This window comes from Oenanthe melanoleuca, chromosome 11, assembly GCF_029582105.1.
Source record: "Oenanthe melanoleuca isolate GR-GAL-2019-014 chromosome 11, OMel1.0, whole genome shotgun sequence".
NCBI classification, from domain to species: Eukaryota; Metazoa; Chordata; class Aves; order Passeriformes; family Muscicapidae; genus Oenanthe; species Oenanthe melanoleuca.
Window position 1 is genome coordinate 15,872,574 of NC_079345.1, and position 20,303 is coordinate 15,892,876.

Consider the following 20,303-nt stretch of genomic DNA (forward strand, 5'->3'; position numbering starts at 1 on the left):
TCATGACTCTTGGTGTGAGTATCCTGGTAGGATAAAAGTGTGATTGGAGTTTAGCTCTCTATTATCTGAACTACAGCTCACTGAGAAGCTGCATGAGAAATGAATCATCACTTAGTTCCCTTTAACACCGATTCCAGACTGCAGCCTTGCAAATGCCCACTCTTAGCCCCACTGAACATGGCAAGCTTCTCTCTTTCTCATAGGGAGTTGTGGGAGTCAGTCTGACCTGTATTCCAGGTCAGGCAACCATTACGAAAGAAGAGCTGTACTCCAACCCTAGGCCTTGGCAGGCACTTGTTTGAGTTGTGGTGATCCCAAAAGAAGAAGTTCCAAGCAGTGTTGGGGGTTGAGTGTTTTTCTATTACTGTGTCAATTTAAAGAATTTTTCCCATTATCATACCAATGGAGCTGGCTGGGTTATACCCAGGACCTTTGACGACTCTGGACAAAAGGGGTAGGTGGGAGCGGCTTCAAGAGGGGCACTCGTGCTTCCGGGAGCTCGGAGGAGGATCGCGTGTCTGCAGCCACGCGGCTGAAGGCAGGAGCGCCAGATCCTCTGCGATCACCCGCCCTGCATCTGCCCTGCTACAGCCTCCTGCCTCTGCGGACACAGCTGACCACCAGAACCCAAACGGTGAGCGAGGAGCTGCCCTCTCCAGCCGCTCCCACCCGAGACCGGCGTGGCCGCTGCCGCCCCTCCCGCCTCCGCTCCCGCCCGCCCTCCGCAGCTGCCGGGCTTTGGCCGTCCGCAGAACCGGGACCGAGGGCAGAGAGAGCGTGCCTGCAGCTAAAGAAAGGACTGGAACCGAGTTATCTGTTCTGTTTTGTTGGTAATTTTAACAACTGATGTTGTTTCTGCTAGTACGGTTAGATATATTAGCAAAAGAGCTGTTATTCCTACCCCCTTATCTCTGCCTCAGAGTCCTTGATTCAAACAATTATAATACTCGGAGGGAGTGGAATTAAAGTCTCTATTTCAAAGGAAAACTTCTGCCTTTATCGGCAGACACATGTCCTTCAAACCAGGACAAGGAGTTATGGGATTGCCCATGTTAATGCCTCATACATATTCCCAACCCTCATTCTCCAGTTGATCATCACCACTCCCAGTCCCTAGAATGTTCTCCCTTGTATCCCCATTGGACCCTACCTTCCCTTACCCCACCTCTGCACCACTTTCCCCTATACCCATTGGACCCAAACCTCTACTCCATCCCCTTTCCTGCCCCACATTTATACCCTGGACTTCCCTCCATCTTGGTCTTCAATCACCAACTCCTACAAAGACCTGGTTAGTGTGTTTGGATTTTTGGGCCTCATCCCACATTTGTTTTCACTACTGAAGTATTTTAGGTTGCTAGTCATGGTTGTTGCACCACTCTTCTTTTATTTTCTGCCACTATTGCCCTAATATCAGAGGAACCCTAAAAAGTATTTTCAGGGACCACCCTCACCCCCGACAGGGAAGAGCTCCCTCACCTGCCACAAATCAGCACCAGTTATTTCTCACTGATGAGTGTGCACCCAGGCTGAGCATTTACTCTGAAAATTCAAGCTGTAAAATTCCCTGTTAGGTCTGCCAACACTCCCACTATTTTCAAGATATATAAACAGTGAATTGTCATTAATAAAAAGCTACAGCAAAAGAGGATGAAATAAGGAACTAGAACATGATGCAAAGCATCCTAATGCAGTTTCTCTCTGCAGGATCCTTAAGGCATTTCTTGGTTTGGGCCAAGCAGACTGAGCACGTTACAGTTCAGAGCACGCTCAACTGGAGACAAACTTGAGCCTTGCTTTGAGATTAGCAATTAGCAACCACATCCCACCTCACCTAACCAACTGGGACATCACACCCATGCTGCTCACTGTGCTTGCTGCCTGCAAGGGTTTACCCCACTGTAGCTCTGGGATTTGCTTTCCATACTGGAAAGCTAGAGATAGAGCCATGCATGGTGGGGATGTAGAGCTCAGACAACAGCCACAACGTGCTCTGCAGTGGACATCTGGTTTGGCTGGCCAGCTCTGTGTGGAGCAGACATCTTCCACAGCCTGCTGACCAAGAGTCATTTGAACACAGATGGGAAGGAAAAACCAACGGCAGGCACAGCCCAGGGCTTTTCCATGCCCTTCAACAGTGATCACTGCCAGCTCCAGCAGTGACTCCAGCAGGGAGGCAAGCGAGGCACAAAAAGGACAAACATGGATGTCAAAACCTCAAATGAGACTGAAGTCACCACATGCAGAAAACAACAGTTAAAAAGAAGCAAAGATACAACAGCTGCCTTCAGCTGAAGAGATCTTAGGAATGAAATCGGATTAAGCAGTATTTCTACCTGTTGCCTTTCTTATTTCATTTATTCAAAAGGCAACTTAACAAATGCCTCAGGGCTGATGGAGGGTGGGTAAGAAGCAGCTCAGAAAAGGCAATTGGTTTTCTTAAAAAGTTCATAAACTTCATTGCTATGGGTTCAGGTTTCGTAGTGAATTTTCCCCTTGGTCTGGGAAGGGGGAGATAGGGGTTTTTTGGGGTTTTGGCTGTGGGGGTGTGCTTTTCTGTTCAGGGATTTTTGGGAGTTATGGCATGATGCCATGGGTGGTTGTGAAGTTGGACCTGAGGTTTTGCAGGGAGTGCACCTTTCCTTCCTTCTGCTTGGGGATGGGGAAACTCGCCCGCGTGGTGCTGCGGGAGGGAGGTTGTGTGCCTGGCCCTGGCACTTCACTGGGCTGCAGCTCAGCACCATGAATGAACCTGGCTGCCTTCCCTACTTCTGCCCACTGCTGTTTGGCACTGCCGAGATCCTCTGCTGCTGTGAGTTCGCAGAAGAAGCGATTTCCCTTCCTTCCTTCCCTCCCTGCCAATGCCAGCTGGAGGGGATCACTGCCCTGCCAGAGCCCACAGCTCCTCCTGCCTGTGACCATAACTACACCAAAGGGCAAAAACAGTACTTTTTCGAGGTTCCTTTCTATTCCTTGGTACTATTTGGTCTCACAATGGCAAAATGCTACCTGGGGCACCAGCAGCCCTGGAGCTCACACCCGCAGAACATGAGTAATGGATGCTTTCATGTTCAAACGGTCCATTTTGGAATGCACAGATCCCTCACGCTGTGTCCAAGCCCAGGGAACACTCACCAAAGGAAATGTCACCGAACTTGAGCTCCTCCATGTCAAAGTGTACAGTTGCTCCACAGACACATCCGCTGCGATGACGAGGACAGAGAAGAAAATGGTTTGGTTAAAGGGAATTGCAAAGCGTCCAGCTGTCGTGGCTTGGGGGCATAAAACCTGGTCAGGGGCACTGTGGGTTTCAAATAACACACCACCATGTGCCCAGCACAGTGTCCATGTGGACAGGAGGCAGCTAAAGCCCAGTGGCAAGCAGCCAGCAGCCACTGATGGGGCTTTGGGCACAGGGCAGGCAGGAAAAGCCCCCGAGCTGCTGGTGGTCCCATGAAGGACCCTGAACACACACCCACACATGGCTCTGTGCCTCAGTTACTCCATTTATAATGTGATGGACATAAAGGTTTCCCCACAAACTTCTGTAACCAGCCTTTCCAGCCACAGGTTCCTGCTTTGCTACTTTTTAGCTGCAACTGGTGTTCCCACGGAAGAGCTTTCTCAGGAGATTTTGACCCACACAATCATTATAGTGTTTTGAGACATGAAGCCAGGGGAGCCCCAAACATCCTCTGAAAAGAGCAGCAACAGTGGACAGATGAACCCTAGAAGAAAGGACCACCTTGTCACCAGCACACCAGCTAGCACAGCCAAGAGCAATAGCTTAAACAACCAAACATGGATGTCCTGAATCTACCACACCACCTCACCTGTCCTTGAACTCAGCAGACAGACTCCAAAAGTCACCAACATCCACTGAAATCAGCACTTGAATCTGCACAACACTCACGAGTTTATTTCATGGTTGATGCTAGTCAATGCCCACTCTGCCTTTTGGTTAAAAATCAGGACCAATGAACTGTGCCTTCTGTTGTGTTCACAGGGCTGCCACTGGCTCTGCTCTACACATCTCAACAAGAGACACCTGCCCTTGCTCAAGGACAAAGCTGCTTATGCAATGATATCCCATGACCAGTTTGGGGGAGGGACAGAGGAGAATCAATTATTTGATGGTGGAAGGTTCCATCTTGATTTCCAAAATAAAAAAGCAGCAGTTTTCCTATAAAAACAGGGCCAGCATTATTGTTTCTCTACTATGGGCAGACCTACTCACCACTTTTCTCTTGCTAAGTAATTACTTTACAGTTCTTTTTTATCTGTGTCCCTTATCTTATAATCTTTATAATCGAGTGCAGATTGCTTTCATTTCTTTACTGCCTTGATCTAGGGCCTCCTAACAGCAACAGCCTAGCTCCAAAGCTCCAGAGCAGCCAGCATCAGCTTCCCTGCTTACACTACATCATCCTACCAGCACATGGCTCAGGCTAGCAAGAAGCCCTCATGCTGCTGTGGTCCTAAAGACTGAGTTCTGCCTCCCCTATTATCACCCCTTCTCCCTTTTGCTGGGCCAGGATTATCTCTTGCAATGGCACCAGTCCATGTCCTTGGGACAGTTCCTGCTGCACTGTTCCCTGTCTCCCACATCAGCCTTTTCCTGGCTGTGGAAAGGAGGTACCAGAGCACTCCCTGCACAGGAGCTGGCAGCACAGCTTGTCCCCCACAGTGTGGCTATTTGATGTGAGGTGAGGCTGCTGCTGCCCATCTGGGATGGATTATTAAGGGAAGTTTTTAAAAGCACTGCTGCTGGTGCCAAATCACCCAGGCTGGCCCATCTCCAAAGCCCTGGGGACCTTGCTGGGTGTTCAGCTGGGATATCCCAGAGCAGCTACTGCCCAAAGCTGATCCATCCCTCACTGCCACAGTCTAAGCAGGAGATATCCCTGCAGGGAGTAGTCACTCCAGCTCCTGGGTACCCACACAGGGCAGCAGGCACCCCCACACTAAAGGGATGCCAGAAGCAGAGCCAAGATTGGCACCTCAGGCAATACCATTTTTCTCTGCTGCACCACAAAATAAGGTAGATGGGAGATGATTACCCAGAGACAGCTACTGATGTGCTCAGCAAGCTCCCAAAGCCCTCCTCACCTGGCAGTCAAGGTCAAAGGCTGAGGGGATTCAGCCACACTGAACTGGAATTCTTCCTCAAAGGTCCCTAATACCGTGGCATTGAAGGTGACCCGGATGGTCTGGGCCCCACCTGGTGCAATGATGCCCTCCTCAGGCGCAATCTTGAAGCACTTGCTCACCTCTGTGGTTGAAGGGATAAAGGTGAAGGGAGCATCAATAGCTCCTTCGTTAATCAGTTCCACCTGCAGCAGCAAGAAAGCAAAATGGAAATACATGTGGAATCTTCCCTTCGTGTGAATTGTTGTCTAATGATGCAATTAACACCCAGAAAAGGCAGAAGATGCTTTGTGACGCTGAATGGCAGAAGTACAAAAAATATAACAGGACAAGTTCTGCCTTTGGGTTTTCATGCAAAGCACTGGTAACTCCACATAACCAGGGTCACCCTGGGGTTATCCCATGGACATAGAGCAGTCCACCTCTGGTCAGCTTCACCACGCTCATTCACACCTGGCCCTGAGAGTAACGTGGGGTTATTGCAGCTGTGAATCACCACAGAACTGCCGCTGCCCCACTTAGCACAGCTACAGCAGTACCACCTACTCATTTACCTTTTCCCATGTCATGAAAGCAACACATTGATAATGAGGCATCAGCATCAAAATGTATAGACAGCACCATCTTTTGGTAGGAAAACTCAGTATGTATTTCCCTTCCACAGCCAAGCTTTTGAAAGTGTCTGGCATGATGTAGTGCCTTATTTTCTCTCTTTCAGTTGAGTTCAGTTCAGAAGAACTCCCGAGCACTTTGCAAGGGCCAGTACTGAGCCAGGAGGCTGGATAGCTTTCCTGTGACTTCCAGAAATAGGCAGGAGACACTTGACTGAAAATTGTTTGCAATGGACTGAAGCTCAAATGTAGCCAGTTTGTTCCAGCTGCTTCTGAACAGCTCAGTACAAAGGTGCCTTGTGTCTGGAGCTGCCACAAAAGCCTCTGAACGTGCAGCTTTCTGACCCAGTGTTGGTTTCATATGCCAGGGGGTTGTTTTGCAAGAAGCCTCTCAGCTGATCCCCAAGGAAGGCTGCCCAAGAGCAGGGATTGGGGTTTCATGAACAACAGACACACCTTCCTGAACCCCCAGATTTGACCAGTACATTAAATATCCCCTGCTCACAACTGCCCAGGTTGCCAGGAATTCCACAGGTCCACCAGACTTGCTGCTGCCTCAGGAGCCATCAGGATCCATGCCAAGCCCTGCTGCTCACCTCATAGATGTAGGAGGTGTCGACTAAAATGCTTCCAATGTTCAGTGTATCAGTGCTGAGTTCAACCAAGGGTCCTTGGCCTTCCCCTTTGAGGAGCAGGGGCAGCCTGCTCTCACGGCCTGGAGAGAGATGTGCATTTCAGTACAAGAATTCCCTCTCTTAAACTGGATTTTCCAGGCTGCCTCAATGCTAGTCCCCGACTCTGAGATGGATGCAACCAGCTCCTGATGCTGCAGGAGAAGATATGGACCCTTCTCTTCCCTCAGGAGATATCCCTTGGGGCTGACTTCCAATTTCGAACCCATTCCTTGGGCTGCTTTCCAATTTTAGCCATCAGTTTGCTGAGTTTTAAACATCTCTGATTTCTTGTAGTGACATGCCAAGACGTAATGAGTATAAATTGAAAGAAAGAAAATATAGGTTCGATATTAGGATGAAATTTTTTTACTGTCGGGGTGGTAAGACACTGGAGCAGGCTCCCAGGGGAGCTGTGGAGGTTCCAGCCCTGAAGTGTTCAAAGCCAGGCTGGATGGGGCTTGGAGCTACCTGGTCTAGTGGGAGGTGTCCCTGCCCATGGCAGGGGCCTTGGCACTAGATGATCTTTAAGGTCCATTCCATCCTTAACATACTATGATTCTATGGTTTCCTTCCCACGCACTTAGACAAGCTTTGAAATCCATTCACTGAAGGTAGAAAGCTCATAAAGAGATTGACAATTGCCAAACTACCTGGCCCAGTAGCACATTACTTTGTTGCCAAAGTCCTCAACTTCTGACACTCGGCACTGTGTTTCATTTTCCACAGACAGAGCTGCTCCCACACAGGGAGAGAAGGAGGTGCTGGCCAAGGGTGGTCCTTCCACAAACACCCTGGGCTCAGTGGGGCTCAGCCACCTCTGGTCTGGTGGTGTCTGGGCAGAGGGATGTGATCCAGGGTCAGGGAGCACATTTCTAACTCAGCTCCCACCACCTGATGATGGATCCATGTCAAATGGACCCATCCTGGAGGTCAGTGGTCTAGAGGGGCTTAGTGCTGGTTCACTGAAGCTGTTCTGCTCTGTAGCTCTTTGGCCTTTGTGGAAATGCTGGCAAAGTCATGGATGAAAACTTCTCCCTGCACTGCCTGGCTTGTTCTGGGATCAGTAATGCAGACACAGGTGTTCTGAGCCCTGGCCTTGCATGAGAGATTCCCTGGAAGCTGCAGAGCCAGTGGGGATGTGCCAGCACTGCCCTGCTGAGCAGGGACTCTTCCCAGCAGTTACAGGGGAGCCCAGTGGGCTCAGGCTTGCACCATGGCTTCACTGTGGGTGAGAGAAGCAGGGCAAAGCTGTACCTGTGATGTCGCAGTAAGCCACACGTTGATACTCTCGTGCTTTTAGGGGTTTAAAGGTGACCTTGATTTTGGCACAACAATTAGGCTCGATCTCTCCCTCCTAAAACAGGAAGAGATGGCAAAACATTAATCTTCAAACTTCACATTTCTTGTTTTCAACGACAGCCCTGTAAGCCTTTATTTAGAGCGTCAATGATGAGTGAACAACACAAGGAGCCCAAGGAAACACTCCAAAGCCAGCTCAACACACTGCTGGAAGCTCTTAATGCTCAGCTGATCAGCTCCCACTCTCCACAACATTCCTAGTGCTCTGACACAAGCTCTTGGTCACATCATGCTGCTGTCAGCTACAGTGGTATGGAACTGCCATTGTGCACTGGTAGCTCTTCTCAAGAAGAAAACACGATCCCCTTCCTTGGAAATAAAAATATTAGTTTAACATGTTTTGAAAGAAAGCAGAGATTGATATTATTCTAGGGTTTACTCCAAGATGAGAAGGGATTTTGCACTTTGCAGACACCAGGCATTCATCATCTCTCACAATGCCAACACTCAGAATCAGGGCTCTGGTTGATGGGAGGATGTGGGGGTTTGCTTGCATAAACATCAGAGGAAATAGTTTTCTGTCCCTGTGTGCAAGAGAATTCAAAAGGCTCATTTAAACCTTCCACACTTGTGTCCAGGCTCACAGATGACACTGGAAGGGAGACTCAGAAATAGTGCAAGTCATGGTTACAGGAAAGGATTGGCATTTCTATTATTAACCTTGGGCTGAATTTGGCATCCTTTTCCCAGTCAACCATTGCATGCTTCAGGTCAATATGTGAACTGGCAGTGCTCCAACACCCTCTGCTAAACCCCACACACCTCATGCCAGGGGAGCCCCCGCCTACACTAACTGGTTCCTGTGGACACTGCAAGGACACGCACAGAGTGCTCTTGAGCTCGAGCCCTGGCAGCAGAGCTCAGCTCTGTCAGCTCCCAGTCCTGCCTTGAGCCTGCAGGGCAGAAATGCTTTTAGCAGCGAGCTCTGCAGCCACACCAGAAACTTGATGTCTTCCATCTCAGCACATGGAGCCAGCTGAGGATCTGCCAAGTGACCACATCTGGGAGGGTAGGGGCAGGGGGAGGGTGGGTGGGAGGAGGAAGAGGAGGAGAAAGAGGAAGAAGAAGAGGAGGAAAATGAGATTCTCAGCTATCACTTACCATTGGTTCAATTAAAAAAGCACTATAGGAGAACAGCAGGGGGTCTTCTTGCACCCTTGTTATCTCTTCCTGGACCATGTTTTTCAGGATGGCAGTGTAATCTTCACAAAAGCCTTTCTTCTGTGCTTTTTTTCTCTCCATCATGAAGTTTTCCAGCCACATCCTCTTCCATGGCCGCAGAAAAAAGCACTGCCTGTAGTCATAGGGAGAGATGAAGCCAGCAGATCATTTAGTAAGCCATATATTTGCAGAGAGAAGTGTGAGTGCAGGAGAGCCAAGCACTTGGGGAGGAGCAGCAACAGCTCCCCAGCAAGTGCTGACCCCAAGCCATAGGGGTCCTAAATGCATCAGAGGATAACTCATTCACTGGCACAGCAAATAGTTTTACTCCACACTTGCAAGCTCAGGAGAGTTTTGGAAAGCCAACATCCCTCAAAAGAACCTCCTGGCTCAAAGCCTCTGCTAAAACTGAGGGAGAATCCACCAGCCACCTCAACTGGCTTTTCCTACCACTGAGCTGCTTAGGGGAAGCAGATGAAGATCACGGAGCACCCACTGCAGGACTTCCCTGGGAAGGGGAGACAAAGCTGGTTTGCAGCTACATGTTACCAGCATCACTCTTTGTTTCCTCCATTTTGGACCTGCCCTGTTCCTTACTCTGTCTTTCACAAGAGCATCTGAGAGCACTTCCAAATAAATTGATGAATTCAGGCACCACATCCCTTCAGTGACATTCAAGGTTTTATATGGATGAAAACAGAGGCTCTGAGAGGGGGAGGGACTTTGTTGTGCAGGAGGGAGACAGCAAACTCCTGGAGAGACCTTCTTATGATGCAGAGCTTTTTGGGTCCCATCCCAGTGCATGGTCATAGAATGTCTTAAGAGGGAAAGGATCCTGCACAATCCGTCATGAAAAAATCCTCTCTGCTTTGAGATCTCAAAAGCTTCTGTGACAGCAGTGGCCTTGGAGGTAAAACCATCCCTAAGACTGGAAGTAAGGAAGAACAAAATGTCCTGGTGACAATCTAGGACACAAATTGGCAGGAAAACAGATGTAATTGCAAAAAAAAACCCACAAAACCAAAACCAGGTTGAAGTTTACTTTGGGCAAACCTAGTTGCTTCAGAGGGAAAAGTGGATAACCTGGGGTCCAGGCTGAGGCAGCCAAGTGGGAAGAAATAGAAATAAACAGCCGAAGGAAGTAGCCAGAGAAGGTAATGGGATTTTTAAATTTTTTTTTCTTTAAACACAGAGACCTTGTAAGGAAGTCAGACTCTGTGTAAGTAGATAGAGAACAGTGGAAAACCAAGAAGCCCATGGCATTAAAGGACCCTCTTGCCAGCCATTCAAGTGGGCAAGGGTCAATCTCCTGCTCCTTTGCAGGCGATTTAAAATGGCTCTGGGGAGTGCAACTGACCTGGCCCGAAGGAAACAGGAGCTTGCCATGGCAGTTTTGGCACGGCAGTTTTGGCACAGCAGTTTTGGCACGGCAGTTTTGGCATGGCAGTTTTGGCATGGCAGTTTGCGCGGTGTTTATTTGGTTTTTGAACAGCAGTTCATGCAAGTAGGCTGAGCAGAAAGGGTGCAGCCACCCACCCTCCTTGGGTCTTTTTGCTGGTAGTGAGGTGATTGCCTTTTTTATTTCTTTTTTCTTTCTGTTTTTCCCCCCCCTGAAATGGTTTACAAATGATCAAAAGCCATTGCTGCTGCTGCCAGTAAGAGTGTACTAACTCAAACAGAACTCCTCAGGAAGGACGAGCTGTCCAGGCCCCTGGCTGCAGGGAGGATCTGAGCCTGGTTTAATATCAGTGGATAGTGCAAGAGAGACCTGTGTGCAGTGTGAGCACGTGCTCTGCTCTGTCTGGTGAGAGTGTGATCTGCTCTGTCTGGTGCAGAGCTTAAGGAAGAAGTGCAAAGGCTTAGGAGCATTAGGGAGAGTGAAACAGAAATTAACTGGTGGAGTTACACTTTTCCAACCCTGAGAGAAGCTCAGCAGGAGTCAGAGGAGCCCTGGCCTTCTTGTGATCAGGCAGAAGGAGGAGACTAGGAGACAGTGGGGAATGGAAATAAGTCTCTACTGGGGAGGTAATAAAATTCCATCCTGACCCCATCACCTACCCATGTGTGTTGGGATTAGGTCCAATAAAAGTGCAGATGACCCTGGCTTAAGGCCGTGGGAAAACCCTTCAATAGTGGTGAGTAAAAAACCACCCCTGGAATCCTCCAATTCTAGTATGTTGATCATTGCCAGAAAGTTCTCTGCTTCCCTTGTTATCATTGGTTCCTTTTTGCTGCAATAATTTTAATATTCTAATCGCCTTTCTTTATTGGATCCCCTCCCTAAGCCCTGCCCTAATTCCTCCCCTCCTCCAAGTTTATAAATACCCCTGACATGCTCTAATACCTGCTTTTGTCCATTTGTCCTCATGGATGGAACTAGCCTCCCTGTACCATATTTCCTGGTTCGTTCAGTACAAATTGTTCAGCTTGCGTTTTGTTATTTTCTAGTATTAAAGTTTTTTAGTTCCTGAACAATCAGGTCAGGCTTTCTTTCTGCATAAAATTGCTGAGTTAAGTGTAGTCTCCGGCCCTAATAGCTGGGCTAAGAGGGATCAGAGAGTACATGGGTGCCCTGACAGAATAGGTATGAGGCCCTAGATCCAGAGGGTCAGGCAGATGACACTAAAGAAAAAATTCTGTCTGGGGAGTCTCCCATTTGCACTTCATCTGTCAGACAGATCACAGCCTCAAGTATTAAGAAGAAAAGAAGGGTAGTGGAGGTATGTGACTCCCCTCTAAGGGGAACTGAGGGACCTGTATATTGACTGGATGCATTCCACAGGGAAGTCTGCTGCCTCCCTGGGATCCAGGTACTGGATATCACCAGGAGATTCCCTAATAACTAGTGAACTTCATCTGTTCACCACTGTGTGGGGTACAGTGACTTTGAAATAATAGAGTTCTCAATGTTTGGTGAAACAACGAGGGGCATCAACAAAACTTCCACTCTGGACTTCTGGAGGGCAGACTTCAGCCTGTTCAAGAGACTGGTTTGGGAAACTGCCCTTAAAAACAAAGAGGTCTGGGAAAGATGGACATACTTCAAGGAAGAAATCTTGAAGGCACAGGAACAGACTGTCCTGTCCTTTCAGCCTTGCGTGCTGAAAGATGAGCTGACAGGGAAGACAATCAGCCTGGATGGGCATAGAGCTTTTGAAGGAACTAAGGGAAAAAAAAGAGAGTGTATCACCTTTGGAAAGAGGGGCTGGTAACTGGAAATGTTTAAGGATGTTGCCAGGCCATGTAGGAAGAAGATTAGAAAGACAAAAGGCCAATTAGAACTTGAGGAAATCCAGTCGTTGCAATCAACCTTTCCTTCCCAAAATGCCATCTTGGCTGGAGTATAAATGAAACTGGAATGCTAAGTGCTGAGCTCCTGAAGCCCAAGACACACATCCTAATGCCAGGGATGGTTTACTTGGCCTAAACCATTCAAAAGCACCAACATCCCCCTGAGGCCATACGTTAGTTTTAGCCTTGGGCCATGTATCTCACTGAAACGCATCTTTCAAACCAACCTCTTCTTCTCTTCATCCTCATCTTCTGTCATAGGAAAAGTCTTCCACTGGAAGTGGGCTGTGATGTTACTCTCGTTTTCGATGAATATGGTTGTTTGGTTTGACATGGTGATGAAAGTATCCTCAAACTTCACTGAATTTGTGCTCAACTTAATGGCGACATTTACAGCTTCTCCTTGAAGGTTTATGTACATACTTTTTTCACCTGGAACAAAGCAAAGAGTAGTCTTTGCTCAGCTTAGTTGCTGGTGGAAACACAAGCAACAGAGCAAACCACAGGTTGCACAAGAAAGTGTCACAGCTTTTAGCTGAATTAGCAGTTCTATGGATCAGTACATTTATCACATCCTGACAGCTCTGCATGAACAGCGTGTACAGAGGACATCCTGGGCACCTCCTTAAACACCTTATTTCTGAGTGTGTCTGTAGAGATCTGACCCCAAGGTGACAGTATATACAGTGAGATTGGTCAAATGTGCTCAGGTGAGCCACTCAGATCACTGGGATTTCTGCATCAAAGTCCTTCAGGTGCAGTGAGGAGCCCTGTTCAGTCCTGGCTTGCCCAGGGTCTCCCCTGGGCATCCCACGTGACTCCTGTTTCTCCTGATCCCTTGGATCCCTTGTTGCTGACAAGCAAATATGCTTGGGGGCATGTGGGCAGAAAAAGGAGGCCCAGAGAAGCAAATGAAGCAACAGTCCACATCAGAAGGGAACACAGGTGAAGAAATACAACCAGCCCGGCTCTGCAATATGACAAACCACTAAAAAATGAACACCATGAAAATCGTCATTATCTCCCTGTCCAAAACCACAGCCACATCAGTCTTGAAATATTTTATATTGTTCTGAGCTCAAAAACCAAGCTGGAGCATTTTCAATTAAATAAAAAAGGGACAAAAGGAAAGATTAATAAATACAGAGCAGCTTCTATATGAAGATTGAATGGGATTCCTCAGTCTAGAAATCAAATGAAAGATAGATATGAGAGGTTTGCAACAGCATGAACAGCCTAGGAAATGGGGACGAGGAAAAAATTTGTCTTGATTTGTCACCAAACAGGAACTCGAGGGCCTGGAAATTTTATTAGACAGAAACTACATATATGTGTAGAGGGCAACATAAAAAAAAAATCTGTGACAAGCCAATGAAGAAGCAGTATACAGGACAGAGGTGTGCAAGAAATACATTGCATTGGAGAGAGTCTGCTAGGACCTCACACCTCACAAACAGCACTGCTCAGCAATAAAATGAAACTTCAGCCAGGCATAGCCACACGATAGTGGAGAATCAGGGCTCCTCCTTCCTCCACCCAGCAACTCCCAGCAAAACAAGATTCCAAAAATCTTAGCCCTGTTAGAGAGGATCCACTTTATCTAAACACCAACGAGTTCTCAGTTTTCTTTGGAGTAAAGCTGTAACAGGGGAGGTACACCTCGAGGGAATTGAGAGAGGTGGGACAACAGGGAGTGATGGTGGAGAACTGTCCTGTGCCCCGTGCAGTGGCCAGCACTCACCTGTGTTGCAGCACACTGCCAGGGACCCAGAATGGTCACCAGCTGTCAGCGGGTGAAACTCCACTGTCACCTCCATGGTGTCACCAACGGCCAGAGTTCCGCTGGCTGGAACCACGGAGAAAGGACTGCAACACAAAGACAGGGATCAGGGCTCAGGGGACATCTGGGGATGATCACAGATCACAGTCAACAGAAGACAGACAGAAATGGCCAGGATCAGAAACAGCTACTGACCCACTTCTGAGGAGATCCAGCCCTCAGAAGATCCTGTGGGATAAAATGACTTTATCTCCCCCATACTCTGCATCCAACCCTCTGCAAGGAGACTCAAGGGTCCGACTGCCAGCAATCCCATCGAAGAATAGTTTGTGAAGAGCACAGAGAGGATTAAGAGTCATCTGCATGCACAACTTGACACTGATTGCCTCAGGAATTTCCCTTTTCCTGCTGCCTATAAACCTCATCTCAAGAGATGCAAATATTAGGGCACTACATGTTCTGTCAGATTACAACCTAGGAATCAGACACGGAGAAAGAACTTTTCCTTGTTGAATTTGCAGTGAGATTCTTTGGTTTATCTTACCTTGAAGACACCCCGACTTAGCCTAAAAAGAGCACATTTTATCAGCATTTCAATGAAAGTTGCTCTAAGAAAAGGAGCAATCAAAACTCTGAAAGAGTGCAAATGAAGATTAGAGCAATACAGTGACATGGAAACAAGACCCAAAGGAGGACGCCATTTACAGTCTGAAGGATCCAATCCCAGCTAAAGGAAGCATCATTAGCAGGAACACATCAAAGAAGCAGAACAAGAGGTTTCTCTTTATCTACCAGCAATGCAGTCTGGGACTCTGGGTTGTCACTGTTTGCTTGTCCCACCAGACAAACTCTGTGCAATGTGTTGGAAATAATTATGCAAATTGTTCTGTGCACTTTGGATTTAACAGGAGCAATTAGGATTGGTCACCAGGTAACTAGCTCTTGCCTAACACAAGACTCTGTACTTTGATGCTCAGGGACAGCTCAGATGAAATGTGCTTCTCCCCGGCATCTGTTGGGCTTTGTGCTCTTCTACAGCCCTACTGAGGAAACAGAAGTTCCTGGCCTTGGTGGTTTGCTGGTGGTCAGTCTGTCACTTAAGAGTGTGTTCTGGGGAGTTTGGTGATGAATGCATCACACACAAAAATTAAGAGAACATCTGGCAAGCTGAACTTTATTCATGTCAGTAGTGACAGCTGATGAACTTGCTTCAGGTTCTGCTCATTAAGGACCTATTGTGCAGTTATGGGCCTGACCTGTTCCCATTACCACCAGTGAGAACATCACTACTGGCTGATGGAGAAGCCTTGGGCCAGCATGACCTTATTCAGAGATTTAAATCATCTGTTTGAAATTTAAACTGGCTTTCAAAGGTTCGTCATAGAACAGAAAAGGTGACTGATGCCCTTAGCTGACAAGGGAAATCAGATCAGCTTAAAGTAACAGGAACTGCACTGGCTGTCCACAACACAGCTCATGTTGGGCATCTGATGCAGGGATCACTGGAAAGCCACGTGCCTGTGGCCTCTCAGAGAATGGGTCTGTTTGGCTGACAGTGGTGAGTAACCATTTCAGAAGCTGATTGTGCCCAGGAGGGTGCAAGCTAGCTACTAACATGTTCCAGCCACCTCCAGGAAATCTGGACAGAGAAAGCTCAAAGGCTGCATCCTGCATAAACCATGAGAAGCAACAGCAAAGCCCACATGTCCTGCCCATTTCCAGCCAGGGCTGCAGGGCAGCAGCTCCCATGCTCTGCTTCTTTTGTTGCTCTTTACCAGCTCTGTTATCACCCAAAGGAGTTCTGCACAAGGACAGATGAGCTGCCTCACCTCTGGGTGCTCAGCTGGAAATGAGCTTCCAGGTTCCCGACGTTGCGAACCAGCACAGTTTTCTGGGTGCTGTACTTGACCGGGCACTCCGAGAAGTCCAGCTGCTCAGGGAACTCCAGGATGGCTCGGGCTGCAATGGCCCGAATGGGCACAACTATCCTTTCCAGTCCAGTGATGCAGACGAGCTGGTGGGAATAATCCTGCAGGAAAAGAAACTAGCTCAGCACAGGGCATGTAGTGCCACCCCCATGGCAGGAAAAAACCCATTTCCTATAGCCTATTTCCTATTTACCTATTCCACCCCAAAATGACCACTAAGTTCTACTAATATGCCACATTTTAAAGGCACCAGTGCACTTTGCAAAACCTGTGTCAGTGGCATTAAGTTCTTATGTCACTTGGGTCATGCAGAGAACTGCCCTAGGCTACCACAATTTTTACTCTCAATTTTAATGATGTTAAATAATTCCTAAGTCCCTTCGTCCCTTCTAAGGAACATGGAGCTAGGGAATACAGGACATTCCTCTTTAGGTTTCTATATTCCTGCTGTCTGAGAATAGGACAAAGTGTTAAACTGACTCTAAGCAACAAAAGGAAGATGAGAAAATAGCTGCACCCAAAGAGCTCCTGCACCTCTGGCCTGGTGTAGAAACATCACTTGGCTCAGAACTTCACTGTAGCATTGCCTCTCCAACCAAGTCAGGAGAAGAAAAGTGCTAAGAGACTGCAGGATGCTGGTGGAAAGTGTCTGTCTTTGTTCCCCTCCTCCCTTCCATGCCATGTCCTAAACCCTTCTGCATGAACAAGCCTCCAGATCACAGCATCGACCCTCCAGATCACAGCACTGAGATCAGACTTGCCAGGGTCTCAGCACTGGTATTCAAACCTCCACACAGAAGCTCGTTTGGCACAGAATGGGTACCAGTTAACAGAGCAACCACAGTGACAGGCATGAGGACAGGGCCACATCAGTGTCACTGCCCCAGGCTCTGGGGTCACAGGTCTGCCTGCAGGTTGTAGTGCCCTACACGAGCTCTTTCAAGCAGGTGTCCAAGTCCCCTGCAGCTCACCAGCCTCCTGCTGACTAAGGGCCTCTAGAGCTCAGTGTGCCTGGGCCAGGCTGGGCTCATGGGCACAGCACATCCTCTGCCCTGGCCTTGCAGCTGTATCATGCTCAGCTGTGCTCTGGGACAGCACAGCTGCAAGGGTGGAGAGCAGAGGGTATGAAAAGGCACCATCTTTGCTCCAGCCCAGGGTGAGGCAGGGAAGCTGTTGCCAGTCAGGAAGGAGGAAAGTTCTCGGACCTCTTTGTTCCCCTACTGTTTTCCATATAATTAAACCCTTTCCCCTGCACCTAGAGATGGCCGGACATCTGTCAACACCCCTCTGTCATTTTCATACTGTTCCCTGTGCATCTTCCCTCGGGAATGCTCAGCAATGTGCAAGGAGGGCAGGCAGAGCCTGTCAGGCCTGGCTGCAGTGCCTGAGAGCACGAGCCAAGTGTGACTGGCTGCAGGCTGCCTGCCCACAGCCTGGAGCCAAGCTCACAGCATGGAATGGGCCGTGCCCAGAGTGCAGGGAAAACAGTGGCTTTGGAGATAATTCTGTTGTGGCTCCTCCAGTCTCACCTTGTTCATGTCAGGGGTGAAGCGGATGCGCACAGGGGAAGATCCGCCTGGTGGCACGATGTGGTACGCATCATTGGGGCACAGCAGCTCGAAATAAGGAGATCTCTCCATGGAGACCTTCACCAGCCGATTAAACTGTAGGAAGGACATGAAACAATGATTTTGCCACTTGTGGAAACAGGACAAGAGAAGACCTGTCCATGCCCTGGTGACATCCTTCCTTGACCCCTTTTCCAAAGCACTTTCAGCTGTGGAGGTACAGGCACATAATTCACAAGGTGAACTTGAATCCCTTCTGTCTGGGTCCAGCATTTTGGCCAGGGGCACTAGGGCAATGCCTGGTGGGAAGGAAGGGCCGAGCAGGTCAGCACCAGCAGGATGGAGACAGAGCACCTGAACCAAGCCATCTGCATATTAAACAAGGCCAAACAACCTGCTGGCTTCTGCCTGTACACAGCCATGCAGTCATGTTCTAGAAGGGGAAAGGTGCTACCTGAAAGCAAAACTGCACATTATCCTGGGGGAGGAAGAAATTCCCTTCTAGCAGATCAGGTTTGGGTAGGGCAGTTCTGGGGATACAGTCATGCAGGCAGACCAGCAAGAGAGAAGACCAAACATTGCGGCCTTACTGGGAATAAAAGCAAACCTGAAAAGCAAAAGAAGGAACGCAGCAAGACAATCCCTAAAACAAGGAGATGACAAGGAGAATTTAAATGGGCAGTAAAGCAGCAAGGAAGAATCATAAAATGATGAGAGCAATCAGTTTGCCAAAAGTGACAAAAACACAGACAGGCTATGCCTATCAACTACGGGCTTCAAAGGCATTTTCTGCCTGGAGAAACACTGACTCACAGTGTAGTTCCAGTATTAAAAGCCAGTCTTGGCTCTCTGAGGGTTCTTGCTGCCTGTGCAGGAAAGCTGTCCTGCTGGGTATTCCTGCCTGCAGCCAGCAGGACAGGTTCTACCCTCTGGGATACACAGATGCAGCAAATATGCATTTTCTAGCACACCCCTGAGCACCCCATAGCACCCAAATGCTCTCAAAAAATCTAAACTGGATGATTTTGACTCTCTCCTGTCTCTTCCCACCAGCCCACTCTTGGCACAAGCCTCATTTGAGAAAATGTTTCCATTAGTGAAATTCAAATGGTCTCAGTTTTTGTGTTTTCCTCTTTATAGTGGAATACAACTGCTGACGTTTTTCAACTTTTCCCTTCTCAACTATCTTGGGAAACTGCAAAACAATCACAATTTCTTTCATGTGAAGGTGAAAACCTCCAGGAGCACATGGCTTGGGATGTGCACCATGTTGCTTTTGGAAAACCTGAGCAGAGCTGAATGAAGCTTGGCAAGAGCCTGAAGTGGCACCTAAAGGCCTTCTGCTGCTTCTGCTACATCAGTCTGATTCCAGAACTGTTTCAGAACACATTTCCTGCAGTGCCAATGCCATTAATGAGAAGTGATTCCAGCATAAAGTGGAGAAGATTCAGCCTCTGAGCTTTGACTGTGAGCTGCACAAAGGGAGCCAAACAGGCTGAGAGTGACAGATATTCCTACCAGAAACCAAGATTAGCCAAGGAGACACAGGATGTGGCATACACTTAAGGCAAAATATGAGAGCAGGTAAGAATTGTACAGCCTTCAACATTCCTATCAATCCAGAGCTTTCAAGAGAAGGACACTCCTTTGGGATAGATATCATCGACTGCGGAGGTGCTGGAGCCTGCCTGAGAGGCAGCAATTTCCATGATCTGGAGAGAAAGGCCCTAAGTGAGCGGGGCATTAAGGGCGTGGAGAAGAAGGGCTTCTCCCCACAGTCCTTTGCAGTTTTATGTTAATATACGCCAGTTGTATTCCCCTTGCTGGCCCATTGGGCTGTCCACCCTTTTTCCCCTTGTACGTATGTCCCCTCGAATGTTCTCCCATCCCTGCTTGCCCATTGGCCCCATTTTGCCAGTGTCTCACCCCCTTTCACCCTACTGGCTGTCACCCTTTGCCCTGCCTTTGTACCGCCTGAGCCCTCAGCCCATTGGCCCTGATGCTCTGCTCTGCCCCCTGCTCCCCATATTTAAACCTGGACCTTGCACTGTCAATTTTAGTCTTTGTCCCTGGGCCCTTTGCCTGTGCTGGAATAAACTGCCCTGCAGAACCCTACACAAAGACCCTTCCCATGTCTCCTTTGTCTGTTGCATGAGTTATCCAGCATGTGTGATTCTTCCCCCATGAGTGAGCCTGTGCCACCGAAGCGACTCTATTCCACTACTGGACGTGCTTTCGGAGGGTTGCAGCACCTCACTATTGCCTGCCACAACAACCAACCATCAAAGTATGCCAAAATTCCCAGCACAGGAAGATTTCCACCATCTTGCAGAACAAAGGTGCTAAGACATTTTCTTCTGGATGTGCTGCTGCAGATAACTTGCTTTGCTGTACATTATGGGAATTACACCACTCTCCTCTTTCAGCACAGTGTTAAAGCTCCACGTCCCAGCACTTACCTTGTCCTTATTTGTGAAAGACAGTACCATTTCAGAGACCTCATTAACGTTGAAGTTCTCAAATACCATCTCTTGTGGGGAAACCTGAAACAAGCTCTGTTTCGTGGTAACTGATGACAACTGGAGAGACAAGAGAGAGCAGGGAGAGGTTCAGCTGCTGGGAGGAAGGTTCATGAAGGAGAATCTTACACTGAGCCCCAGGGAAGTACAGACTCTGGGTGAGCATGTCTGCCCAGGCCACACTGGGGAAATAGTACCTCACCCACCTCTGCTCTGAGTTGATCAAGACCTGCTGGGCCACACAGAGCAGGCTCAAGCTATGCC

At 48.4% G+C, this 20,303-nt stretch overlaps 1 protein-coding gene across 1 annotated transcript in view; it reads right to left on the minus strand.

Annotated features, from left to right (window-relative positions):
* The window catches only part of LOC130258038 (hydrocephalus-inducing protein-like), a 68,139-nt gene extending 48,091 nt beyond the window's left edge, over positions 1-20,048 (minus strand). The window contains exons 1-10 of the mRNA XM_056501054.1: positions 19,980-20,048; positions 17,482-17,616; positions 15,854-16,053; positions 13,982-14,110; positions 12,472-12,666; positions 8,730-8,793; positions 7,688-7,787; positions 6,356-6,474; positions 5,110-5,333; positions 3,136-3,203 (exon numbers count right to left, since the gene is read on the minus strand). Coding sequence (XP_056357029.1) covers positions 3,136-3,203; positions 5,110-5,333; positions 6,356-6,474; positions 7,688-7,787; positions 8,730-8,793; positions 12,472-12,666; positions 13,982-14,110; positions 15,854-16,053; positions 17,482-17,616; positions 19,980-20,048 — 1,303 coding nt within the window. The remainder of the gene's footprint in view (positions 1-3,135; positions 3,204-5,109; positions 5,334-6,355; positions 6,475-7,687; positions 7,788-8,729; positions 8,794-12,471; positions 12,667-13,981; positions 14,111-15,853; positions 16,054-17,481; positions 17,617-19,979) is intronic.
* Positions 20,049-20,303: the final 255 nt, after the last annotated feature.